Below are 27,845 nucleotides of genomic sequence, written 5' to 3' on the forward strand. Positions count from 1 at the left end.
TTATTTGCTGTTGCCAGTGTATTTCTCTTATACATGCACGTTTCAACTGTGATTTTTTATTTTTTATTTTTATTTTTTGTATTTCAACGTTACTGAAAGGGGGCAAGTAACTTAGATGTGAATGATATTTGTGCGTTGTCTTTTTCTGGTAATTTATTTAGATTATGTGGGTATTTTATGAGCTGAAGTCCTACCTGGTGATGAATGTACTTTCTGGAGAGTAACGGTAGCTTGGGAGACCTTTCCCAGAGTGGCACTCGTGCCCTTTTATATTGATTCCCTTTGCTATTTTTGTATATCCCTGAAGACGAACCCCGGGCAGTGTTGGAAACTGAGATCCAAACTATTATCGACGAGTCCAGCGTTTACTTTCTTCTAAACACACACACATCCACACACACACACTATATATATATATATATATATATATATATATATATATATATATATATATATATATATATGATCAAGAGTGGGTAGGTAAGCTGCATATCGGGATTGGGAAGGGGCAGCGGTGATATTCTCCTTGTGGAGTGGAGGGAGGAATTAGGTGGTATTAATTGGTCTCTTGAACGACGAGGTTTTCCTCAGCTAAATGAAAGTCGTCTGAAGTTTACCAGTATAAAAATCCCGTTGTCGTCTGCTATGGGTTGACCTGTATGGACTCCGGGCCTTTCCCTACACACAAGCTCCTCCTCTCCTCATTCTTTCTCTTATCTTCTCCCTTCACTCTCTCCATTATACGTTTTCTCTCCAGCCTCATCATTTTTCCATTTTTTTTCTTTCATTCTTTTCAGTCTGGTATAAATCTTCCTTCACTTTCTTTTCCACCCTTCTGTCGCTCACTCACACACTCGCTGGCTCGCTCACTCACTTGCTCACTCGCTTGCTCACTCGCTCACTCACTTGCTCACTCGCTCACTCACTTGCTCACTCGCTCACTCACTTGCTCACTCGCTCACGTACTCGCGCTCGCGCACACACACCAACTCTCTGAAGGTGCGGAGTCATGTAGTGGAATGTCCGGGAGATGAAGTACACGCATGATATGACATCAAGTGGAAGTGGGGGGAATCTTTCTCTTTATTTGTTTCTACCTTTCTCTTTCTCTTCGCCTTTTCTTTCTGTGCGTGTGCGCGCACGCACGCTTCTTGTTTAGGCTAACGAGGACCTGTGATGTGAGGTTGGTCCCGCAAATTGTGTTCGGAGAACTCGCGTTGGAGTTGGGGTGCGGGGTTGATGTGAGCACGCCCATCGTGCTGAGCTGATTGTAAAGTAAGCTACATGCGAAGTTCACCCCCTTTTCCTGGCTGAATAAAATTGCCTGGCGTCCCCGAAGCACCCAATCATCCTTTCGGTTGAATAATAATAATGATTAATGGTAATAATAAAGATAAAAAAGAATTGCGTTCGGAACGTGTTGATGGCAGGCACAGAGGCAGCGGAAGGCTTAGTCGGAATTCCCTGGTAGATCTAATTCCGGTAATTTCAAGGTTGCCTCGGATATCTCCACTTCTTTTTTTCTAGTTCTTGGAAAGCAGGGCCAGCATTTTGACTTAACTTCTTTATTTTCATGTTTATTTAGTCGGATCTACACTGCCTACTTTAGTTTTTTTTCATGAATTCAGTATGGTTATGAATAATAGAGAAAAGAAAGTAAGGAAAATATCGGGGTGGGAGATGTGGAATAGCCCATTCGCAAATGGCCTGTATAGAGAAGGGTATTGAATGGTACCGCGCCTCCTCATCTTATCTTGAATGTCGCTGCAGAAGATCTTGGTTCTTGGAATGGAGTCTGATCGCTCCACCGCAGCCAGAATAAGCAGTAAAATTTAGCCGAAGGGTGCAGTTGTTACTAAACTTGGAAGGGAGTAAGTTTCCCCTCCTTTAGGGGTAATATACTTCACCGGGCGGGGAGGGTCCCCCCAGAACGCCCACATGAAGAATCGTCTCCCCAATGAGATTCCACCTGAAGAATTGTCACCCCAATACACCGAATATCAACAGTGGAGTAAGTATTAGGTTTGAATGAGGGTTATAATTATTGTTATCTTCTACAACCGAAGAATCGTAAACTCATGATAGCCTACATGAAGAATTGTCATCCTAAGATAGCCCACTTGATGAATTGTCATCCTAAGATAACCCACATAAAGAATTGTCATCCTAAGATAGCCCACATGAAGAATTGTCATCCTAAGATAGCCCGCATGAAGAATTGTCACCCTGTCGAAGTCTGAGGTGACGATTGGGTTATGGCATTTTTGGATGGGGATAACGGAGGTGGGGGGGTGTCGAGGAAAAAAAATGCGACATCTCGTGGTAGGATATTATGTGTACTACAATGTAGGGAATCGATATTCAGTGACTACAACAACCTGGAGCCAGTGTTTTAACTAACGCAGTGAACAGGATGACAAGTTTTGCGACTCGGGTCCATAGGCTTGATGCTCATTGTTAAATTGTGTAATAAGCAAAAAATAAATTAATAAATGGATCACATGAAGAATCGTCACCCCAAATTTCATGTGAGCTATCCTAGGGTAACAATTCTTAGCCATCCGGGGTTTACGATTCTTCGGTTAAGTTGATGACAATAAGTATAACCCCCATTCAACCTAACCTAGCCTAATCTTTATTCCACTGTTGATATTCGGCGTACTGGGGTAACAAATCTTCAGGTGGGATCTCATGGGGGTGATGATTCTTCATGTGGGCATTCTGGGATGACGATCTTCATGTGACCCAAATAAATAGATAGAGAGAATCTCTGGGAAAATGTAACGACGTACGATGTCCGAATACAAAGGACACGGATCACCTCCCGAAGGTACTAGTGACGGTGTAAGTTGCCCAACGGTCATCGCATCACCACGAAGACTTGTTTTGATGCGTCGAATAGTGAAGGTCCCCTAAGCTGAATGAAATAGTTAACATTGGCCAGCCTACTCAAGACCCACGATTTTCGAAATATATGCAAAGATTGAATAAAAAAAGTAGTGGAGGGCAGATAATCAACTGTGGAATTGTCTTGGAGGAGTGTACAAGACGCCATTTATCAAACGAGTGATGTCGGGCGTCTGTTATGTTCTACGATTCTGTCCGAGTTTCATCTTGATGCGCCTGTGCATTCTCCCCCTGTCCATTTTTTAACTTGTTGTGTGCCACGAGTTATGTTGTCCTTGTATTGCATGCTGGTAGGTCTTTATTGGACGGTCAACCAGTCAGGGCTTTTCGCTGTTTTCTGCTCGGTTTGTTTGTAGTAAAGGACGGGACTTTGTTAGAACTAAATAGCCCTGTAACCTGGACAAAACCTGTTAAATATATCTGGATAAACAAGACTCAAAGTCGACTCCTATCACAAGCCCAGTGTGAGGCAGAGAGAAAAATGTCAATGGTGTCACTGTCGAAGGTTGAGGGTAGAATCGTGCGCTACATCGACATTTGTCGTGTAAGGTAGTATGAAAGTGCATTCAATGTACAGTAGTTTTTGATATCGTGAGTTACGCTGTAATTAGCGTTTTCAAGTTACTGTTTTTGACCCTGTAGTGCATCATAATTATCCTCTACAATGAAGAGGGTGTCGTTTTCTGGTATTTTATATTGCACAAAATGTTATCGTGGAATGGAGAAACGTAAACCAATATACGCTTCCTGGTGTTTAGTCATAGCTGTTACTGTTTGAAATTTGTTCGATTGTTTGAGATTGAATTGTACGTCGAGTGTCTCTCGATGTCAGTTTTGTCGTCGATATGACTCGACCGAAAATAGACACTAATGGACTGTCATGAACTTTGCCATTTCCTGCAAATTGTGGTCACACAAATTAAGTGGGCGACACGCGTTACCTCTACAAGCTTAGTGAAATCGGTTTGTCAAGAATGGAGCTTGTCAATGGCTCAGACCTCAATTACGTAACGACTTAACAGCAGGTCAGGAAGGAAGAGAAACAATTCTCTAATATTTAACGTTGGAATAGGAACATTTACATTTCTTCACGATTTGAACGTAATAATGGTGGTCTTATAGTTTTCTTTGCGAATAATTAGTTTACGAAAAAAATGACAAATTTTCTCCAGCCAGGGAGCGATCCTGTTGCTGTCAAAATGTGCGTACATATTTATGAAGTTTCTGCGGTCTGCATTTCGTAAATGTGTGAAATTTGTTCGTTAATTAACCCATATATTATCTTAATAACTGAAATCATGAGCTACTTCCCTTTTTCGGTAGCGTCTCCCATTCATCTTAAATACAAAAATTTCTTCTAAATCAGGACTCCCATAAATCTGAATCCTTCAATTCCTGGGGTGAAGGGGGGTGAGTTGGAAAGTCTGAAAAAGTCAGTTTATCGGGGGGGGGGGAGGCAAAGATGAATCTCCCCCAAGAATATGTAATATATATATATATATATATATATATATATATATATATATATATAGATATATATATATATATATATATATATATATATATATATATATATATTTCTTCACGAAAACTACAATTGGGCAATACCTACAAATTGTACAAAAATTTTGAATTTTGTGTGGTGTACATGGTGTAATCCAAACTGCTGCCCCCAAACTAAAATAAAATCTGGGTATTGAAAAGTTGAAAGCTAATGGTAGATACTTTTATTGATGTAGAAATCAACATGTATTGTACAATTATTTTCATGTAGTTATACAAGGTTTACAATATTTGTCTATGATTGTTATTGTGCATCATGGAAGTTTTTTTTGGGTATCTTTTTCCATGGTTCATCATATGAAATGTACCTAGAAATTGGAAAATTCTTGTGTAATTTTTTCCATATTTAAGAAAAACTTCAGCAGGAAAACAGTTACATGGAACTTTCTGACAGAAAACCTCTTGAAACCACTGAAGTTTCAGAATTATAAATGAAGTGTTGGTCATTGAAGTATACAGGTTATTTCAAACAAAATCTTCTTTTTCAGGAAAGAAATTTAATTCTTGACCAGCCAGTGAAAATTGGCAGATCAGTTGCAAGAGCGCGGCCAGCTACCAACAATGCGATATTTGACTGCAAGGTGCTGTCAAGGAACCATGCACTTCTGTGGTATGAGAATGGCAAGGTTAGTAAAACTTCTGTCTGAGCTGTTGAAAGTGTACAGGTGCATTAGATAGGATATTGATCTTAAAAATAGTGTTACCTTGAGATTCATTGACTGGAAACCTACAGTCTTAGACTTGCTTTTGTTGTAGGACAGGACAAATTGCATTGTCCCACAAATGTAGGACAAGTTATGTGTCGGAGGTGGGTAGAAAGCTGGGTGTCGGATCTTGTCTCGTGTTGCTTCTTGAAAGTATGAATCTGACACTTGGGTCTTTCATTTGATACAAACATGACCTTTGCTCTGTTATACATAAAAGCCTTTACAATGAAGGCAAATCAGAAACTGAGCCTACCTAGGGCAGTTGCAGGGTTAGAATTAAGACAACAGAAATAAATGCCAATGTATACAAGTATTATATAAGAACAGATATTGCATCCATGGCATAATGTCCAGCATTTAAGAACTATATCCTACAGACAACACAAAGTAAAACACTAAAAATAACAACTGACTGCACTAAAACACCAATAGAAACTCCCTAGAAACTTGAAATCCTTCCCATAGAGCATTGCATAAGAATGATAGGCATACAGCTCTATGCAAGAACCCTCCTTTATCACATCACACAAACGCAACCCACCAAATACAACCTAAAAATAAGACCTCAAATATTAACAGTAACCTACCCTTGTTACCATACAGTACATCCATATTCAAACTTGTACACTGTACACTTAGATAAAAAAAAACAGACAAGCAAACATCATGCACTATATTGCCAAAGTTATACTTCACCAAGCTCTCCCCAGAAATTAACCCAACAGAGAAATCACTCCCAAAATAAATGAGAATTGCACCAGCACATCTACATTTTGGTCACCTACATCCAGTTTCCAGACAACAACACAGAATCTGTTCACAAAGTGACATATGTGCTGAACTGGTGGCTGTAGCGGATTTAATGGATGTGGGTGTACTGATAGAGAACTGAGGCAGTAGATTGAATATAGTCGTTAGCGATCTGTTATTGCACTCGAGATAATTGATAAGATAGTTTTGAAATGGATGCATTTTTCTTGTCCAGGTTTTAAATTTGTATCCTTACAGTAATGTCCTTTTATGATATGGAACTTTGATTTGTTCATAGAATGTTTCATGAAATATTATTCGTACATTTGGTGTGCTGTATCCCATGAAATTTTCTTTCATTATTGTTATTACTGTATATCAGTTTTAAGTATAAGATTTTTGCATTTAGTAAAGATTTTGTGTATTGGAATTATAATCATATGGCACTTTGAAATACTGACATTTCTGCTTCTCCACAGTTCTACTTGCAAGACACGAAGAGCAGCAATGGCACATTTGTCAATAACCAGCGCCTCAGCAAGGGATCTGAGGAGTCGGCACCCAGGGAGGTCTGCTCGGGGGATATTGTTCAATTTGGTGTTGATGTCATGGAAAACTCAAGGAAAGGTAAATGTATTTAAGTTTTGTAAGGGCTGGCATGAGTCTGGAGTAGCTAAGAGAATTGCTGACACCTTGCACGCACACACCCTTCCCCTAAAGACTGCATGCTCTTACTGCTTCATTTACTCCATCCATTTCCATTTGCTTTAGTCTCTTCTCTCTCCCAGAACCATTGATGCATGAGGGAGATTGAAGTATTGTTTAGCTATACCAATAGTCCTTTTTCCACTTATAAGGGAGGTAGCCAGCCAAGGCATGCACAAACCTCCACCGATCCCACTAACATCCATTATCCATTTCCTTTTCATCTCTCTCCTTGTAGATAATGGGTCATCCCTGGCTCCTGCCTACTGCCAGTCTCATTTTTGGTCTTCCTCTTTAAGTTGATTTCATTTGTTTCTACCTTCCACACTCCTTTTCCTAGTCTTTCCTGCTTCATTCTTTTGCTGTGCCCAAGCAATCCAAACATTTTCTTCTGCCCTATCTTCCAACTCCCTTTAAACCTTGGTTCTCCTCCTCACCTCCTCATTTCTAACTTTATTTTCATAACAGCCCAAACACTTCATTTCAAAAACATTGTAATTTCTCCATTTTCCCATAAATTCCAAGTCTATCCCATATAGTGTACCCCTTATAAGGGATAGAAGCCTATTGGTATATATAGTAATAGTTCCTTGTATATTGTATTTTGATATTAGCTTTTGATACAGGTAGACTTCTTGTAAATATTTAGTCCAGTAGAAGTTAATAGATGTATATTCTTGTAATTGACCTTGTGGTAAATGATTTATTCCAGGTATTGATCAGGACTTTCTCATTGCAGTGACCCATGGATGCATTGTGGCAACTCTCAAACTGTACATGCCAGATGGGCAGGAGGCTAAAGCTAGGTGGGTACATTTCACAAGAACTCCTGCAATTATTCAGCAGAGAGAACCTTTTTTTGTATCATATATATAATTGTGCTGCCTGAATTATTGTTTACACCCTGTTTTCCCTCTTGTAGTCTAACACATACACTGCATAAGTTATATGCATAAGTCAGTACTTAGAGTGTAGGGAACCACACAAATCATTCATACAACTTTGTTTTATGTTTAGAGATTGATCTAGACTTTAGAGGAATGCTGAACCATTTTTAACTTCTGCTATACCAATTTTGTGGTACTATCCTGAAATCAATCCTTTATCATGCCTAGGACTCAACCTTCTCTTTCCCTAAACAAAGAAGGCCTGGGGTTGGGAAATACTCTACACATGCTCACTGAATGTCACAGGTGTATAAGAATGGATGAGGTGTCAGAGGCATAAAATAATCTAAGACCTGATACTAAAGGATCCTTGGTCCTTAGAATGGATTGTATAAATGTGTGCCTGTAGTTAGTACATGTGTAAGCAGAAAAAGGCAGTGCTAATGAAAGAAGTTTGTTGGTTGGATGTCATGGCTATGAGTGAAAAGAAAAAGGAAGATAAGGGTGTATAGGATGTGGAGGGAATAAAAGGATGTAAGTGAGGGAGAGGGTAGAAATCTGGGTGGGAGGTGTTACTTTTTAATGAAAACAGTTGTTGGTTCAGGTTTCACTGGAAACTTGCAGTTTCAGTGACTGGGAATAGTCCTTGGACCCTCCTATAGATCTTTGGGAAGAAACATTGGATTGTTGTCTGTTGTATTAGCCTGCTTATTGCACTAGGAGTGCAGTGCTGGTTGTCAGCTCTCTTCAGGTGGGGGAAGTATAGTTGTTGATAGATGAAGATCTTGGGCTTGGTCTAGAGATGGTGTCAGTCTCCTCAGGGTTGCACTTCCAGATGAAGGTGAAGGTATTGAAGAGTTTAGGAGATGGACAGCAGGGTGATGATTCTCTCACATTCATCTATAAGGGCCACCACTTAGAGGTACATGGTGTGGATCTGCGAGGATAAACACCTGATTTGTGAAGGTGATAATGTGTTATGTGAAATTGGTGGTTGTGTATAGGGATCAGAGGCACAAGAAAGAACATTCCTGGTCTGAGCTGGACGAGTGTATGGAATTGCTTAAGTAGGGAGTTGTGGTTTTAGATGTGAATGTGAAAGTAGGCATTGAAGGAGTGATGTGCTGTTTTTGGGTGCCTAGGATAGATGACAGGTGAGAATGGCTAATTGTCAAGTGAAATTACCGAAAGAAAATAATACATAAGTGTACATGAATTAATTTGACATTTTTCTTAACTATATTCTTCATTAGTGATTTTTATGGGAGTAATCAGTATATAGATGAATAGCATTTGTGTGAAGTGTTTATGAAATCCTTGTTTGAAGCATGAGTACATTGATGCATGTGCTTAAGAAAACTCTTGTGATTGCTAAATGTTTATTCTATTTTCAGTCCTTCAACTGTAGTTGGGGGAACTGTGACAAGTGTAACAGCACAGGAACTATACCAGTTGCGAACATACCTACAGGAGTCACAGCACAGAGAACAGCAGATAGAAACAAAATTAGCCACATTGCAGAGATTGGTGGCCTCCACACAAGTAAGTAGGTCCTCCGTTTGTAATTTTTCCAGATGGGTGGGAGTGGGTACTTGCCTTTTGACTTGGCTACTTCTCTGGTAAGGGAAGAAAAAAGCCCTTGGCATATAGATAGACAAGTACAAGAACATGAAGATCTGTATGCTGCTATGCAAGTTCAAGTATAAGTAAATGTAGTTGGACCTAAACCTAGTATCAGTGTTAACCTAAAATGATTTGAGATCGGAGGCATGCTGATAATACATGTGTATTTGCTTTACCTGTGGTTCCTCCACCTTTTCACAGAAGAGAAACTGACAGCCAATGACTACTCATCATCTCTTACAACTGATGACATAGGAACTGTCTCACATTAACAAAACTTAATTGCCTACTGAGACTATTGATTTATTTCAGGTGCATTTTGTGGGAAAGTTACCAATTAAGGCATTGGTGGTATGTGTGTTTGATGTCAAGTTTGTATTTCATTTGAATTAGTGATGAAGTTCACAATGTTTTGCATTTCAGGAAGCTGTGGGGCACAGTTGGAAGGCCATGATAAATGAAGACCGGCTTTTACAGAGACTTGAAACACTAGAGGCACAATTGAATACCTATGCAAAAGTAAGTTTCACTGCATAGTTATTACCTACTAGTTATTCATTTATATTTAAAATCGTATAATTATTTAAATGTGTGAATCGTATATATGAAATAGGTGGGAGTGGAATTTTGGCTTTGACTTCTGACTTTGGCTACTTCCCTTGTAAGGGGGGAAAAACCCTTGGGGTATGTATGTATGTATGTATGTATGTATGTATATATGTATATATGTATGTATGTATATATGTATATATATATATACATGCATACTTGTATATGTATGTATATGTAGGGTTTTGATTGAGAGGATTAGGAGAGGAACAGTGGGAGTAATTGGTGAAGAGCAGTGTGGGTTAAGGACAGGTAGGGGTTGTATGGATCAGATTTTTATGGTAAGGCAGATATGCGAGAGTTTTAGGAAAAGGTAAGTGTTTTTTGGCCCTTTATGGATTTGGAAAAGGTTTGACAGGAAGGCACTGTGGGTATTGCAGACACATGGGATAGGAGGAAAGCTGTTAGAGCAGTCGAATTTTTATGAGTAGTAGAGCCTGTGTTAGAATTAGAAATGGAAAAAGTGAGTGGTTTGAGGTAAAGGTGGGACTTTGCCAGGGATGTGTTATGTCACCTTGGCTATTTAATTTATACATGGGATGGTGCAAGAGGTAAATGCAAGGGTAATGGGCTGGGATTTGGAGATTAGAGAAAATGGGGATATAAGCCAGTTGTTGTTTGCTGATGACACTGCTTGTGGCAGAATCGGAGGAGGAATTAAGGAAGTTAGTGATGGAATTTGGGAAGGTTTGCAATGCGAAAGAAGGAATTTGAAGATAAATATGGGTGAAATTAAGGTGATGAGATGTACAAGGGGAGAGGATGGCAATAAATTGGAAGTGAATATTAAGGGAGAGAGACTGGAGGAAGTGGATAGCTTTAGATACTTTGGTGTGAATGTGGCAGGAAAGGGAGGAGAGGAGGTGGAGTGTGGATTGAGAGAAGCAGGTAGGTGCCTTGGGGGATTGAAAAGTGTAGTGAGAAATAGACATTTAGGGATGGATGCTAAGATAAGCTTGTATGGAGTGATTGTACCAACAGTACTGTATGGGTCAGAAGCATAGAACATAAGAAAGGAAGAGTTTAAATGTGTGGTGGGGTGCCTGAGAAGTATATGATAGAGGTTACTAGGCTGGATAGAGTGCACATTTTGTGATCTGAATATGTATTATCCCTTGCCTTCTCGCTGCTTTACCAACATTCCTTGGGCTAATGCCCCTTTCATCCTATCCACCCATCTCTTTCTCAGTCATCCCATCAAGTTTCCGCCTTCCACCTCTGCTGTCCATATTTGGGGATGGTTCAAGGAGGGAGTCCTAAAGTGTGCAAGGATGGTGTGTGGAACAAGAAGGACAGGGGGAAATAGAAGAAAGGGTAGTGAATGGTGGGATGAGGAAACAAAGAAGGTTGTAGAAGAGAAGAAGCGAGCATTCACAGATTGGTTACAAAAGAGGACAGGGGAGTCATATGAGACGTACAAAGAAAAGAAAAGAGAAGTAAAGCAAAAGGTAAAGGAGGCAAAGAGGAGAGCAGATGTGAAATGGGGTAGGAGTATGACAGAAAATTTTGAAAGTAATAAAAAGATGTTTTGGAAAGAAATAAAGAGAGGAAGAGGAGGCGAATCAAGTAGGGAAGAAAAGGTAAAAGGTACAGATGGAGAGATGATAATGGAAGAGATGGCAGTGAGGGGAAGATGGGCAGAATATTTTAGGGAGTTGCTGAATGTGAAGGAGGATAGGGAAGGAAAGATAGCTGCAGTGGGAAATGCGAAGAAAATGAGAGTGATGAGTGAGGAGAATGGAGGAGAAATAAGGAAGGATGAGGTGAAGGCAGTTGTAAAGATGATGAAAGCAGGTAAGGCACCTGGTCTGGATGGATGCCATGCAGAATGTCTGAAAAAGGGAGGTTCAGTGATGGTGGACTGGTTGGTGAGGTTATTTAATGTTTGCTGGAGAGAGGGTAGAGTACCAGAGGACTGGAGTAGTGCCTGTATAGTTCCTCTTTACAAGGGAAAAGGGGACAAGTGTGAATGTAGTAATTTCAGAGGGATTAGCCTGTTGAGTGTAGTAGGGAAGGCTTATGGGAGGATCTTAATTGAGAGGATTAGGAGAGGAACAGAAGGAGTAATTGGTGAGGAACAGTGTGGATTTAGGACGGGTAGAGGTTGTGTAGATCAGATCTTTGTGGTAAGACAGATATGTGAGAAAGCTATAGGAAAGGGGAAGGATGTTTTTTGGGCTTTTATGGATCTGGAAAAGGCTTATGATAGGGTAGACAGAAAGGCACTGTGGGAGGTTATGCAGATTTATGGGATAGGAGGAAAGCTTTTGGGAGCTGTCAAGAGTTTTTATGAGAGTAGTAGAGCATGTGTTAGGATTAGAAATGGAGAGAGTGAGTGGTTTGAAGTAAAGGTGGGACTTCGTCAAGGATGCGTTATGTCGCCCTGGCTGTTCAACTTATACATGGATGGGGTGGTGCGAGAGGTGAATGCTAGGGTAGTGAGTCAGGGATTGGAGATGGTTAAAGAAAATGGAGAAAAGTGGGAGGTGAGCCAGCTGTTGTTTGCGGACGACACTGCGCTTGTGGCAGGGTCAGAGGAGGGATTGAGGAAGCTGGTGGCAGAGTTTGGGAGAGTATGTGATAGAAGAAAGCTAAAGATAAATGTGGGTAAAAGTAAGGTGATGAGATGTACAAGGGGTGAAAGTGGCAGTAGACTGGAAGTGAACATTAAGGGAGAGCGACTGGAGGAAGTGGATAGTTTTAGATACTTGGGTGCAAGTGTAGCAGGAAAAGGTGGAGTGAAGGTGGAGGTAGAATGTAGATTGAGAGAAGCGAGTAAATGCCTTGGTGGATTAAAGAGTGTAATGAGGAATAGACATTTGGGAATGGATGCGAAGAGGAGACTGTATGAAGGAGTGATTGTGCCAACAGCACTGTATGGGGCAGAAACGTGGAACATAAGAGAAGAAGAGAGAAGGAGTTTGAATGTGTTTGAGATGAGGTGTCTGAGAAGTATGGTGGGGGTTACTAGGCTGGATAGAGTGAGAAATGAGGAGGTGAGGAGGAGAACAGGGGTGAAAAAGGATTTGGGAGATAGGGTTGATGAAAGAATATTAGGATGGTTTGGACACATGGAAAGAATGAGTGAAGAAAGACTAGTAAAAGAGGTATGGAAGGCAGATGTGGAGGGAGTGAACATGAGGGGACGTCCTAGGATGAGGTGGATGGATGGGGTGAAGGGGGCTTTGGGGAAGAGGGGAATGTCTGTTGAGGAAGGAAGGGAGAGGACGGAAGACAGAGGTGAGTGGAGAATGGTTGTATATGGATGATGTTGTGACTGCATGAGGAGGAACAGGCGGGGGGGGTGGGGGGTAGTATGTGTGAGTAAATTTTGACGCAGCCCGAAGGGATTTCTCCCCGTCCTCTCCTTATATGCAAAGGGGGACGGAGAGGGGGCGTCGCCGATTAAATGAAGCGGCCTTGCTGTGGATGTACTGTGTCTGGCGACACTGCTTCTGACCCAGGGCGGTGGGCAGGGTGCAGGGATGACCCGTCATCCAGGAGGTGCTCAGATGAGAGGAAGGGTGGGAGGGGTGTGGAGTGTATTTAGGGATGAAATGGGTGGGAGTGTTTTTATGCCTTTCCCTTTTTGGCTACCTCCCTTGGAAGGGGGAAAAAGCCTTGGTATATGTATGTATGTATGTATGTAATTTTTCTTCACTCATTCTTTCTTCATACCCAAACTATCAGTGTTCTTTGGTTAACCCTATCAGTTGGTTATTGCCCCCCCCACCTCCCAACACACTGCCTCTCCACCACATTTCTCACTCCAGTTTTGGATGTTAGGCATTGCTGCATTGCCTCTAACCTGAGCACTGGGACAGGGATGGTAAATGAGCTCGTGGATGGATGTAGGGTGGGTATATGCTTTGACTTGACCATACCCCTTATAAAGGGTCTTTTTTGTTTGCTTGTGTACATATACATACGATTTTATCTCCTCAGAATTATCCAGAAGACAGTATACGAGAAGAGATGAGGCGGCTAATGGAAGACAAGTCTCAATATGAATTATCTGCAAAGGAATCATTACGTCATATTCTACAAGAAAAGTTGGACGCAGTCACAAAATTAGCTGACTTAGAAAGGTACTTTAACAATATTTTTTTTTTACTTAATACTGGTATGGCCTTCGTTCTATAATTAAAAAGAATATAAAAAAAATTGTACCCATGCATTTCATGTTTCATATTGTTTTCTGCATATTAATAATGCTTAGTACATTTCTCATGTAATTTCTCAGCAACTATACCCTAGAAAAGGATTATTAGGATTTGGCTCCATATAATTATTTTCAATGTGTACATGGGTGTATAGAATCTGATTTATACTCTTTCAGGACTTTAAGTGTCACGGAAGATGAATTAACGTATATGAAGAATGTTAGTGAAACTACGCAAAAGGAATTGCTAGAATTGATAGAAAAGCAAACTTCACAAAACGAGTTAGTCACACAATTAAATGAAAAGTTGAAGGTAAAAAAAAAATGCAATGTAGTTTTGAATTGTATAGTTAGACATCAAGTATCTTCATTTGGAAAAAAAAAGTAGTATACATCAGTTTGTGATTGTGTATATTGCTTCTATTCCAGCATGCAGAGGAAAATTTGAAAGAAACTGAAGAAAAATTTGAGCAGGAGAAGAAAGAATTGATCTGTAAACTAGAAGAGAAGAGTAGTGAAGAAATAAAGTTACTTGCTAGGATAGAGAGCTTGTCCGCAGAAGGTGACATCACCAAAGAACAACTAAGTGCCATGAAAGCTAAATATGAAAATATTAAGAACGGAGAGTTAAGTGGGTTCCTCAAGTCAGACAAAGATGCTCAAGGTAAATTTATTTATCAATTATATTTAATTTTATTTATTTTTATTTATCTTTGTGGAATGGAGTGTGTGGGGATGAAATGGGTGGGAGTGGATTATGCCTTTGACTTTGGCTACCTCCCTTGTAAGGGGGAAAAAGCTGTTGGTATATGTATGTATGAATGTATGTATTTATCTTTTTTTAATAAAGGAGATTTCTCGTAATCTGCTCTTATGAGGGGATAAGGAGGGAGAGTTACAATGTAAGTGAAGCATTAGTGGTAAACCAACCTCTGCTTACAGACAATATTGGGTAAGTTTGTGTTTGCAATGTGCCATGACAGGTTATTTTTGTTTGTATTTATTCAGCTTCAGCTATCAAGTCCTGCTGCAGAGATGCTGTATTGGTGCATTGCCTCGAGCCCAAGTAGTGGGCGGGGACAGGAACACCCTCATCCACAAGGATCTAAGATAGAAGGGATAACAAATGGGTTTTGGATAGGTGTGGGATAGGTGAAGAGTGTGTGTATACTTTAACTTGGCCCAAAAAAATAAATAGATAAATAAAATAAATAAAAAAAATAAAAAAGGGGGGAAGGTCCTTTAGATATGTATTTGCATTGTGTATGTGTTCATCTATCTAATACTTGTAATTACAATTGTACTTCACATGATCATTTTCAGACCTAGAGAACCTTAGTGGTGATGCTTCTGAGGTGAAACAAGCTTTGGAGGTGACTCAGGAAGAAATAAGAGCCCTTAAGGAAAGGTTACAAACTACTCAGGATGAACTTAGTCAGGCACAGGCTAATGTCTCCCAATTAAAACGTAAGTATGCAGTGGTCAGAATTAGGTGGGTTAAATTTAGGTAATTTTCAGTTGCCTAGACAGTTGATGTTCACTGTGATCAATTTAAGTTGTGAGAGGGAAGGACATAGCCAATGCAATAATACTATTAATTCCGTATTTTGAAAGGGTTGTTTGTGGTAGAATATATTCCCACCTTTGATGGCCACAAGTGGCATTCGTCGAGGTCATAAAACGTGTATCCAGTGTTGGACTAATAAGATACCTTTATAATATGTGAAACAGTGATTATAGACACAATTTAAGCACATTTACACACTTTTTTTTCCAATTTGTAAATAATTTGGCATTCTTTTTCAACAAGTTTTTCAGATTTGTTTTTTCTGAATCAGTCTGGCAGCCACACATTTTCCAATTTGTAGGAAAGTCAAAATTGGTAAAGAATGAAGTGGGAATAATTTGCTGTGAAACAGATAATTTAGAAGATAGTTTATATGCAATTGATTTTAGGTTTTGCACAAGAGGGGGGGGAGATGGAAGAAGAGGTGGTGGTGGAGGTGGAAGAGGAGGAGCAGGTGGGGGTGGAAGAGGAGCAGCAGGGGGAGGTGGAAGAAGGGGGAGGTGGATGAGGAGGAAAAGGGGGAGGTGGATGAGGAGGAAAAGGGGGAGGTGGATGAGGAGGAAAAGGGGGAGGTGGATGAGGAGGAAAAGGGGGAGGTGGATGAGTAGGAGAAGGGGAGGTGGATGAGTAGGAGAAGGGGAGGTGGATGAATAGGAGAAGGGGAGGTGGATGAGTAGGAGAAGGGGAGGTGGATGAGTAGGAGAAGGGGAGGTGGATGAGTAGGAGAAGGGGAGGTGGATGAGTAGGAGAAGGGGAGGTGGATGAGTAGGAGAAGGGGAGGTGGATGAGTAGGAGAAGGGGAGGTGGATGAGGAGGAGAAGGGGAGGTGGATGAGGAGGAAAAGGGGGAGGTGGATGAGGAGGGGGGAGGAGAGGGAGCTGGAAAAAATGGAGGTGGAGGGAGAAGGGAGTTGGAAGAGGAGGAGGGAGGAGTAAAAAGAAAGGAAGGAGGAGGAAGAGAGCAATCACTACATGTCAGCTGGCCTTTGAAAAACTGTGGAAGATGAGTCAAAGCTGATGGAAATAGCTTGGACCCAGTCAGGAGACCAATTAACCTTGCACTCACAGATGGAGATAAGGGTTTTGATGAGGTTTGAGGATGAGCACGGGTGTTTCTTTGGTATATTGATAATGTGATAATTTCTAATTAATAGCACCTGCACTATTGATGCATAGAAGTACAGTGATGTGGGGTTAGTGTGACATGCTTTGGTGTACATACTTTCTGATTAAATAAGAGATAGGTTGGGATACATAACCTCAGAAAGGCCCAAATTCACCTTGTTGAAAAAATAAATTAGAAATATACCTTGGGTTTTGTATGAGAAATTGAGGTAGGCCAATATTTATCCAGGCACTTTAGATTACCAGTACTTGTACCTAACCATGACATTGTAATGTTTGGATTGACTATTACCTAAGTGGTATGGCAGGGGATAGGGATGATCATATTTCAAGGTGCTTAGCTGGGTGGGCTTTGCTGTGCCTTTATAAAGGGGAAAAAGCCTTTGGTATGTATGTATTATTAGGAAATTAATGCTTTAAGATAAATATGTTGCACACAATTTTAAGATTTTAAACATTAATATTCTTTGAGGTCATACATATGTTTGTCAGACATGCCACAAGTTTTACACGAAAACATCCTATAGATTTAGGAAAAATAAGTATTATAATGGTGAGTAATATTGACAATGGTCATCACTGCATGGCTCACTAGAATCACTGACATTTATTGAGCACCAAAAATTTCTAGTCATACTCAAAGACAATTACTGTTTTGTTTATTTGATCATTTTCACAGTATGAGCATCATGATACACTGCATATTATCATAAATATATATATTTTCATTAATATTCCTAGCTGAAAGAGGGTATTTGTGACCCTAGATAGTACATGTCATCAGATATGGTATATAGATGTTTGCAGTCAATACTATAGTTTATAAGCTAATAAAGTTCACATATGAAATTAAGATATGCAATTTTGCAAGCCAATAATGCTTTGATATACTAATCACAATGCTTTTAGGAAATATTTTAGTTTTATATGAAAGTTGTGATTTGTATGAGTGTGAATTTTAGAAGTTAGGGAAAGATGTATTGTGGACTTGGACTTTGCATTGTGCAAGACAATAAGGAAAGTAGTTATAAGAGGATTGGATGAGTTTAAAGTAAATTCTTAGTATATTTCCCTCTGTAACTAGTCAAGAGGGGAATGTAGTTGACAGTTCAAAATTTATAGACATTAGGGTCTTCTGATTTGTGATTCAATAGTACGTGTCCTGAGAACATTATTGTATATACTGATATAGCAGTGCAGAATAGCTAAGAGCCCAAACAACAAATAATTATATCCTAACATGTTAGATACATTACCATAGTCAGTACAGATACTCGGTATACAAAGAGTTGCGAGCTATTTGCCTCCTACACCTCAACTTCATTTATATATTTATCTATTTATATTTATACTATGGTTATTTATTTATTTTTTATTAATTTATTTTAACCCCTGGAAGTGAACATTAAGGGAGAGCGACTGGAGGAAGTGGATAGTTTTAGATACTTGGGTGCAAGTGTAGCAGGAAAAGGTGGAGTGAAGGTGGAGGTAAAATGTAGATTGAGAGAAGCGAGTAAATGCCTTGGTGGATTAAAGAGTGTAATGAGGAATAGACATTTGGGAATGGATGCGAAGAGGAGACTATATGAAGGAGTGATTGTGCCAACAGCACTGTATGGGGCAGAAACATGGAACATAAGAGAAGAAGAGAGAAGGAGTTTGAATGTGTTTGAGATGAGGTGTCTGAGAAGTATGGTGGGGGTTACTAGGCTGGATAGAGTGAGAAATGAGGTGGTGAGAAGGAGAACAGGGGTGAAAAAGGATTTGGGAGATAGGGTTGATGAAAGAATATTAGGATGGTTTGGACACATGGAAAGAATGAGTGAAGAAAGACTAGTAAAAGAGGTATGGAAGGCAGATGTGGAGGGAGTGAACATGAGGGGACGTCCTAGGATGAGGTGGATGGATGGGGTGAAGGGGGCTTTGGGGAAGAGGGGAATGTCTGTTGAGGAAGGAAGGGAGAGGACGGAAGACAGAGGTGAGTGGAGAATGGTTGTATATGGATGATGTTGTGATTGCATGAGGAGGAATGGGCGGGGGGGTGGGGTAGTATGTGTGAGTAAATTTTGACGCAGCCCGAAGGGATTTCTCCCTGTCCTCTCCTTATATGCAAGGGGGGACGGAGAGGGGGGGTCGCCGATTAAATGAAGCTGCCTTGCTGTGGATGTACTGTGTCTTGCGACACTGCTTCTGACCCAGGGCGGTGGGCAGGGTGCAGGGATGACCCGTCATCCAGGAGGTGCTCAGATGAGAGGGAGGGTGGGAGGGGTGTGGAGTGTATTTAGGGATGAAATGGGTGGGAGTGTTTTTATACCTTTCCCTTTTTGGCTACCTCCCTTGGAAGGGGGAAAGGGCCTTGGTATATGTATGTATGTATGTATTTTAACCCCATCTGGAGTATTGGCTGGATGTTATTGTGGGGTTGAAAGCTGTTCAATAGCATGCAGGTGATGCTTAAGGTCTATATGGGACATCCCTACAGAGCAGAGCCACACATCATTTTGCTTGTGATGGAGGAAATCTCTATTCTTAGAGAAATGATGCTACTTTATTATACTGCGACTGTTCCTCTGTTATGCTGTCCCTCCACTCTTAATACAATCCTGTACCACTTCTCTGGATATTCATTTCCTTTTTTGCTGAAGCCTGTGGTAGGAGAGAGAATACTGCCAGTGTTCCCACTTGAGACATAAAAGGCAACAAAAAAGGGGACTGGGACAGGACTAGGCATCCTATTCTTTATAGCCCCAAAGGGGACATTCCTAAAAGAAAAAAGAAAGGAGAAAAAAAAGAAAAATAGCAAAGGCATAAGAGGGTCTGGGAGTTTCCAACCAGAACCCTAAGGTTTGGGTCTTGTAATGTATGTGGATGTGGTACAAATGAGAGTAAAAGGAAAGAGATAATGTTTGTGAGAAGATGGATGTGCTGGCATTTAGTGAAACTAAGTTGAAAGGGAGGGTTGAGTTTGTGTTTGGGAGTGTAGCTGGGAGGATGTCAGGAGTGAAGAGAGGATGAGGGAGAAAAGGGGTGGCTATACTGGTAAAATGAAGAGATAGGTAAATGTGTGGTGGAATGGAAAGTTTCTTTAAGGATAGTGTGGATGAAGGTGAAACTGGAGAGATTTGGGATTTTGTAAGTGCATATGGGCCTGGTAGTGAGAAGAGTGTAGAGGGAAGGGAGGCTTTTTGGATAGATTTAAATAGATGCATAGTGAGTTTAGGGAGAAATGTCACTGTAGTGGTATTGGGAGATTTGGATGCAAGGGTAGGAAATAAACCAGTAAACGGAGTGGTTGGGAAGTGTGGAGTTCCAGGAAAAAATTGTAGTGGAGATATGATGGAGATGTTTCAAAAGAGCTGATGATGGCAAATACAGTGTTTATGAAGAAAGTCAAGCCTAAGTATACATGGAAGAGGATGGTGGATGGAAGGATGCTAGATAGGGCTTTAATGGACTATATAGTGGTAACCAGGAGAAGAGTAGGAAGAGTTTTGGATGTACATGTTCTAAGGGGAGAGTGTGGAGAGAATATCAGATCATTTATTTGGGTGAAGCAGATTTGAGAGTGGAGGATAGATATAGAAAGGAAAAGGACAGAAGGTAGGGAGGTGCTTAGAGTAAACTGTTCAAATGAGAAAGAAAAGGAGGAGGAGAACAAGAAGAAGCAGAGAGAAGAGTGGGAGGTAGTGAAGGATAGAGAAGAACTAGGAATGGAGGAGGAATGGAGATGTTTCAAGGAGGGAATCGCAAGGTTTACAAAGATGGTGTGTGGAACAAGGAGGATGGGAGGAAATAGAAGGAAAGGTAGTCCATGTTGGGATGATGAAGCAAAGAAGGTTGTAGAAGAGAAGAAATGAGTATTCACAGATTAGTTACAAAATAGGACAGGAAAGTCATACGAGAGGTACAAAGAAACGAAAAGTAAAATGTAAGATAAAGGAGGCAAAGAGGAGAGCAGATGTGAAATGGGGTAAGAGTATGACAGAAAATTTTGAAGGTAATAAAAAGATGTTTTGGAAGGAAATGAAAAGAGGAAGAGGTGGTGAATCAAGTAGTGAAGAAAAAGTAAAAGGAGCAGATGGAGAGATGAAAATGGAAGAGCAGTAAGAGGAAGATGGGCAGATTATTTTAAGGAGTTGCTAAATATGAAGGAGGATAGGGAGAGGAAGGTAGTTGAAGTGGGAAGAGCTAAGAAAATGGCAATGATGAACAAGGAAAATGGAGAAATAAGAAAAAATGAGGTGAAAGCTGTTATTAAAATTGTGTCTTTATGGATTTGGAAAAGGCTTATGACAGGTAGACGGGAAGGCACTGTAGGATGTATTGCAGATATATGGGATAGGAGGAAAGCTTTTAAGAGCAGTCAAGAGATTTTACGAATGTAGTAGAGCCTGTGTTAGAATTAGAAATGGAAAGAGTGAGTGGTTTGAGGTAAAGGTAGGACTTCAACAAGGATGTTATGTCGCCTTGGCTGTTTAACTTATACATGGATGGGATGGTGCAAGAGGTAAATGCAAGGGTAATGGTCTGGGGATTGGAGATGATTAAAGAAAATGGAGAAAAGTGAGAGATAAGACATTTGTTGTTTGCTGATGACTGCATTGGTAGCAGGATCAGAGGAGGGATTAAGGAGGTTAGTGATGGAGTTTGGGAAGGTGTGTGAAAGAAGGAAGTTGAAGATAAATATGGGTAAAATTAAGGTGATGAGATGTACAAGGGGAGAGGATGGCAGCAATTTGGAAGAAAGTATTAAGGAAGAGACTGGAGGAAGTGGATAGATTTAGATACTTTGGTGCAAATGTGGAGGGAAAGGGAGGAGTGGAGGTGGAGATAGAATGTAGATTGATAGAAGCAAGTAAATGCCTTGGGGGAGATTGTATGAAGGAGTGGTTGTGCTGACAGCACTGTATGGGGTAGAAGCATGGAATATAAGAGAAGGTTTAAATGTTTGATATGAAATGTCTGAGAAGTATGGTAAAGGTTACTAGGCTAGATAGAGTGAGAAACAAAGAGGAGAGGGGGGTGGAAAAGTAGTTGAGAGACAGGGTTAAGAGTATTGGGATGGTTTGGACACATGGAAAGAATGAAGAAAGATGAATAAAAGAGGTGTGAAAGACAGTGGTGGAGGAAGTGAACATGAGTGGGCAACCAAGGATGAGATGGATGGATGGGGTAAAAGGGACGTTAGGAAATGGGGGGAGTGTCTGTTGAGGAAGGAAGGGGGAAGACAGAAGATAGGGGTGAGTTGAGAATGGTTGTGTATGGATGATGCTGTGATGCATAGAAGGGAATGGTTGGAGGACAGGGGTGAAGGAGTATGTGTGAATGATATTTTGATGCACCCTGAAGGGATTTCTCCCCATTTTCCATTTTTCTGCTTGAAGGGACAGAGTAGGGGGGTCGCCGATTAATGAAGCAGCCTTGCTGTGGATGTTCTGTATCTTGCTATATTGCTTCTGACCCAGGGCAGTAGGCAAGATGGAGGGATGACCCATCGTCCAGGGGGAGCCAAGAAAAGAGGGAGGGCAGGATGGTGAATACAAGTGGAGTATGTGGGGATGAAATGGGTGGGAGTGGATTTATGCCTTTGATTTTGACTACCTCCCTTGTAATGGGGGAAAAATGCCATTGGGATATGTATGTATTTTTTATTTATTTATTTATTTATCTTTTGTAGTATTTCTACCATATTGGACATGGCATTTTGGTTCATGTTTGCAGTTATGACAAGATGATTATGTAAGAGTCTTGAACCTGCTTATTATTTGCAATAGTGGATTCAAAATCTATCTTGAGTTGTTTGCCTCAATTCAGTAATGATGGGTGAACTATATGACATGGTAACTTGGAAAGAAGAGGCTCTTCTGTTGTTTGCTTCACTGATGGCTCTCTAATTGCTATGGAATGGTATATCACTGTCTTGATATAGCACATTTGAATCTGGAGGTGTTTTATTTGCAACCATAATTGTTGGTATCCACAGTAATGTTTGCTAATATAACTTAATGATTTTTTTGTAGCACTAATATCTTCAGGCAGTAGAAAACCTTTCATGATTTTACTACTGATTTTTTTGCTCCTTTGGTAGCACTAGAATCTAACTGGAGTGAATTTATGACACTAAACTTGTTTTATATGCATTTTTCGAGTCCCATCCCATAGGTGAAGTAGAATTTAGAAAATTGTGCATTGATTTTGAAAGTAATATAGGATTGCATGATATGATTTATATTGGATGTTTTTGTCTACTCAGCTAATCATATTTTAGTCTTTAGATAAAAATTACCACAGGTTTTCCTTTAAATATTTGGGGTAGTATTGATTTGGGTATTTTTATGAATTAAGAGTAAACAAATTTGTATGCCTATAAAACTGTATGTATGTATGTATGCATGCATGCTTGTAGGGGCAAATTACAGGTACCTTCATATGGTGGTCCTGCAAGATAGACAGTGAAGCTGCCCATTTTCAAAACATGACAATACCCTTACCTCTATCAGGAGATGCAACCCTGAACTGCTGACAGTCAGTGTTGCGACTAAGCCCAAGATATCTCTTATCAACTTCAACTATTTTTCATTCACTTTTTCACACATGAAGTGCTTGACAACAAACAACTGCACTCCTTTCGCTACAACAGCAGTCCAAAGTCTCTCTCTAGAGAGATCTATGGGAAGTTCTGAGGACTGTGATGCTGTGCATTCTCCACTTGGTGGCAACAGTTGTTTGATTAATTGTTGCCTAGGAGTTTCACTTAGTGGAAATCCCTCAGCTCCACAGGGCTGCACCTCCTAATGGAGGTGAGAGAGTTGACAGGTTTTGAAAATGGGATGCATTGGTGTCTCTTGTAGGGCCCTCACATGGTGGTACCTGTCCTTGGTCCATGTGTGTATGTAGGTTGATGTTTGTGTGTGATTCACAATGGTCTTGGACCACATGGCTTAATTGTGTGGTGGTTCCATGCTGAACTGTTAATTTAGTGATCAAAGTTCGAGTCCCATCCAGGGCTGAAAACTTCAGCATTGCTGCACTGAGAGCCTCTCCAACTCTGGACAAGAGTTGTGTGTGTGTGTATGTATACAAGGTCACAGCTTTACGCATAGATTTAACCATGTATGAGCTCTTATATGGATGGGTAATGGATGTTGGAAAGTCCAGCATGTAATCAAAGACCATGTTGAATCACATGTTGAACTAGTGATTGACAGCTATTACCCTCCTGGGTGAAAGTTCAGAGGTCTTGTATGGTCCAATCTGTGGATAGTGCTGTGGCCTTACACACCCTAACTACTTGCCCAGTGTTGGAGTGCCAACTTGCTTTGCAGCAGTACTGAAATTTACATTCTTGGTAACATTCAGACTCAGGTTTCTGATTTAACTGTCAAGTATGGTACCACAACACCATTAAGCAGTGTGTATGTGTGTGTGTGAGTGCATGAATGCATCTGTGTTTTCAGATTCTGATTTTATTTTGTTTTATTTATGTATTTATTATTATTATTATTATTATTATTATTATTTATTTATTTTATCTTATTTTTTAATGGAGAGGAAAATTAATTGAAAACTTTTAGATTAAGGTCCAAATTATATTATAATGCAAAATCAAACCTTGATTAAACAGACTAGCTGGTTCATTACTAGAAAATCCTTGATTTTGTTCCATACCTGTGAAATATAGTATAGTATGTTCACATGAAAATATGATTTAACATAATGCATGCTGTAAGTGCACAAAGGAACTTTATTATTTCCTAATCATACCTTAAGTATGAAGCATATACTGTATACAACCATGGACAAGACTCGGAATACTTGTGATAGCATCTTTTTCTTAAGTCAATGGATAATCATGTCAAGTAGTAGACAGCATGCCCATTAAAAAAAAAAAAAAATGTCCAGTTACAGATAGTCCATTAAGTCAAGGTTTGAGTGTAGTTGTATGAACTAATAATTTATTTGATATCATAGGATAGATCAGGTCTCAAAGAGTGTGCCCTTCCCATACTGCCAAGGACTGCCTTGGTGCATGTGACTTGTGTGTGCATGACTGGTGGATTGGAGTAATGGTGGCTCATGTCAAGGTGAAGTGAGTGGACTGCAACTGTGCATAATAGTGTTAACATACACATGTTCTTCATGTTGTTTTCTCTTGGATATGCAATGGCTATAGTTCCCTGGAATATTGTGAATGTTAACACTGTTTGACATGTTTTGAAGTCCCCTTTTCATCATCTCGTGTTGCCACTGGAGTGGAGAATAGAGCTGCTGCTTTCCATACTGCAGATATGCTAAATGCATTACTATTAATGCTGTCTGTGTTGCATGTAGTCAAGCAAATATTAATAGATATGAATTCTTATTTTTTTCATGTGTAAACAAATGAACAAGCTTGAAATTTTGTACAAAATGAAAAATAACTTTCACTCAACATGCAATTAGAGAAATAATGGATTTATTTCTGTTGAGAAATTCATGTCATTATAATCTATAGAACATAGCAGTAGGACTTAAGTTCTAATAACTTGCAAGAGGAGATAATTTTGTTCAATTGTTAAAGAAATTTACCTCATAAATACACCTGTTATGTTTTGAAAAAGTGCTTTCAAAGATGACTGATACTTCATTATCATTTTACTAATGAGGTGAATGTGTAATGAATAAAAAACCTGGTGATAGGTATACACAAGAGGTCATTGGAACAGTAATTTTGATGTGGTTCAAAAAAAAAAAAAAAAAAAAAAAGGCAAAACAGACCAGCATACTGAGGTTTGGTAAGCAGCACAATAGTAAGTATGCATGTGGAGTGGAATATGAGGATGAGTGCAAACCATCTGATCCGAGCCTTGCTGTTGTTGTCTCTCCTAGATGAGGCAGAGCTTGCAGACACAGTCGAGGCCGGATGCTTAAGCACACGCGCCCAGCTGCAGGGTGAGTGTCTTCGTCCTCGCTACTGCAAGTTATTGCCTTGATCATCATATCTTAATCACAGCAGTCCCATTCTTTTGTGTCTTACCAATTGAAGTCCATTAATCTTGTTTTTCAATTTAATCTTAAGGCTGACCTGTCTATCATTATTCATTATTGTAACTATAGTAAATTCCAATACCTTTCACTTTTGTCCTTTTTTTTCCCTTCTCTCTACAACCATTTCTAGTTCATGCTCTTCACACTTCCACAAATTATGCTTGCATCCCAATTCTAAAAGTGAACCTGAATTTTATCTCTTCCCATCATATCTTCATTCCTCTCATTCCACACTAGTGCCTAGTTTGTCACTTTTATTGTATATTTTTTACTTATCTGAAATCCTTACCCTTCATTACCACTTCTTGACCAGGTGGTACTTGCCCAGTTATTCTTTCAACAGAGGGGCTATTTTATTCATCACCAAGGCCTTTTACTTTGTCCAAATTTGTCGTTAATCTATTCATGTCTTTGATTTTACAACCAAGTAGCAGTTACCTGTAAAGTAGTGGTTAGACATGAAACAAAACTTCTTATCCCTTTTACTCCCGTTATTTTTGTCTCTTTTACACTCTTAGTCTGTTCTCCAACACTGTCAACCATATACATTTTGGCTTGTCCTAAATTCAGATCTCAAGCTCTTAGGGTTACGGTCACCCCATCCACCTACCATTTCCTTCAACTACTTTTTGGTCTCTCTTGGTACCACATGCATGAATCCTCTAAGGATGTATGCTCATAGTTACTCATAATGCGACTGTACCACATCAGGTTGGCCTGTTTTACTCTCCCAATTCCATCAGTACCCCAGTCCTCATATGAATTCTATTATTCCATCATCATATTTCATAACTTCAAGCACAGACCTCAAGCATCTCATTTCCAATGCTTTTATTTTGTTTTGATTTTTGGGTGTCTTTGTTGGTTTTCTAATTGTTGGGTACCATGTTGTGGATGCATAGTTAAGCGTAGTTTTTAGTTGTTTGTGCGTAGTAATTAGTGTCTCTGCTGTGCAAATTGTGTTCATGCCACTGTTCTCAGCATGTTCAGTATATATTTTTGTCTTCATGTTCAGGTCTTTGATTTATGGCCAGGTGACCTATGTTTGTATCAAAAGTGAGGCCCAGAACCTTGGGGTTTTTGTGCAGTGGGAGATGTTGGATCTTCTAATTTCACCTTTTTTACATCATGGTAGTTTGAGGAAAGCAATGTCACTGAAAACTTCTAAGGGGGAGCAAATGTTCTGTTGTGTGTCAGCCATAGTTTATAAAGATAGACCTGTGTGTTTTTGACTGCTGTTTTGTAGTTGACGTGTAATGAAGTATTGTGTGTGAAACAGGTTTGGATGTTGGGCCCTTCTTAGGAACTCTTGTAGCATTGCTACTAACCCAAGTAGATAGAGGGACAGGGCTGACTCGTCATCTACTAGGAACTAACATAAAAGGGAAATCAAACTAGTGTTAAATGGGTATGAAATGAGTGAAGAGTGGGTGCATGCCTTTGTAGGTAATCTGCATAAATGTGAACTTTGATGCTGTGCTCTGGGTTTGGTGTAGAGAGGTTGTTTGTGAATAGGTTAAATAGTAGTGATTGTATTGCTTCTTGGGTTTCTCCATTGTACAGGCCTGTGATCCCTGATATGTAGTTGTCTTGTGATACTGCACTCTGCCAGGCAGAAAGATTATCATCCATTTATGTGTACACCACTTTATCTCTCTTGACAGGATGTCTGGGAATTGTCTAAAGTCTGTTGCCACCATAATTGTTCTTTTAGGTGTCCTTTTTCTTTTTAAGCCTTCCAATTGAAGTCTGTTATCGCTGGTCTCTCTTGTGTGTCTTTCTTTTTCTCTTTGTCTGTCTCCCTCTGTGATTCCCACTGTCTGTCTGTCTCATGCTTTGATTCATAGTTATCATGGGCAAATGTTCCTACAGAGGATTTTTATAGTAAATGCTGACATTCTGATTAGTGTTGGCCATATTTCCAGTTCTGTGAGGTGTGTTTGACTTCTTGGCTACATTGTTATTGTGATGATGAGCAGTTGTCATTATGTCATCTGCATAAGATTTTAAATATTCTGGATTTCGGGAAGAGAGATCATGTGTGAAAAGTTTGGATAGTATTGTTTATAGTATTGATCTTTAAGGAACCCTGTTATGGTCTCTTGATCTGATAGAAATTGCTTCTTAGAAACTGCTTTCTCAGCTAGCTTGAAATTTTGTCATCTCTTGCTATTGTTGTCCATTTCAATTGTGATTTTTAATTGTTTTTCAGGC

The 27,845-nt window shown here is 39.9% G+C and overlaps 1 protein-coding gene across 6 annotated transcripts in view; it reads left to right on the plus strand.

The window, feature by feature from the left end:
• The window catches only part of LOC143017701 (uncharacterized), a 105,482-nt gene that overhangs the window by 53,374 nt on the left and 24,263 nt on the right, over window positions 1-27,845 (plus strand). For 4 of the 6 annotated variants that reach the window (XR_012965690.1, XM_076172453.1, XM_076172454.1 and 1 more), the window contains exons 3-12: window positions 4,959-5,096; window positions 6,407-6,554; window positions 7,345-7,438; window positions 8,914-9,061; window positions 9,566-9,661; window positions 13,697-13,839; window positions 14,091-14,226; window positions 14,343-14,577; window positions 15,237-15,380; window positions 25,473-25,535. Coding sequence is in view for 5 of the 6 variants with exons in the window: in XM_076172453.1 (XP_076028568.1) it covers window positions 4,959-5,096; window positions 6,407-6,554; window positions 7,345-7,438; window positions 8,914-9,061; window positions 9,566-9,661; window positions 13,697-13,839; window positions 14,091-14,226; window positions 14,343-14,577; window positions 15,237-15,380; window positions 25,473-25,535 (1,345 nt within the window). In the remaining variant the exon portion in view is untranslated. The remainder of the gene's footprint in view (window positions 1-4,958; window positions 5,097-6,406; window positions 6,555-7,344; window positions 7,439-8,913; window positions 9,062-9,565; window positions 9,662-13,696; window positions 13,840-14,090; window positions 14,227-14,342; window positions 14,578-15,236; window positions 15,381-25,472; window positions 25,536-27,845) is intronic. The other 2 variants (XM_076172456.1, XM_076172457.1) reach the window with 2 other exon arrangements.

Source organism: Oratosquilla oratoria, chromosome 33 (genome assembly GCF_046742065.1).
Source record: "Oratosquilla oratoria isolate Oo_2021 chromosome 33, ASM4674206v1, whole genome shotgun sequence".
In the NCBI taxonomy this organism is placed as follows: Eukaryota; Metazoa; Arthropoda; class Malacostraca; order Stomatopoda; family Squillidae; genus Oratosquilla; species Oratosquilla oratoria.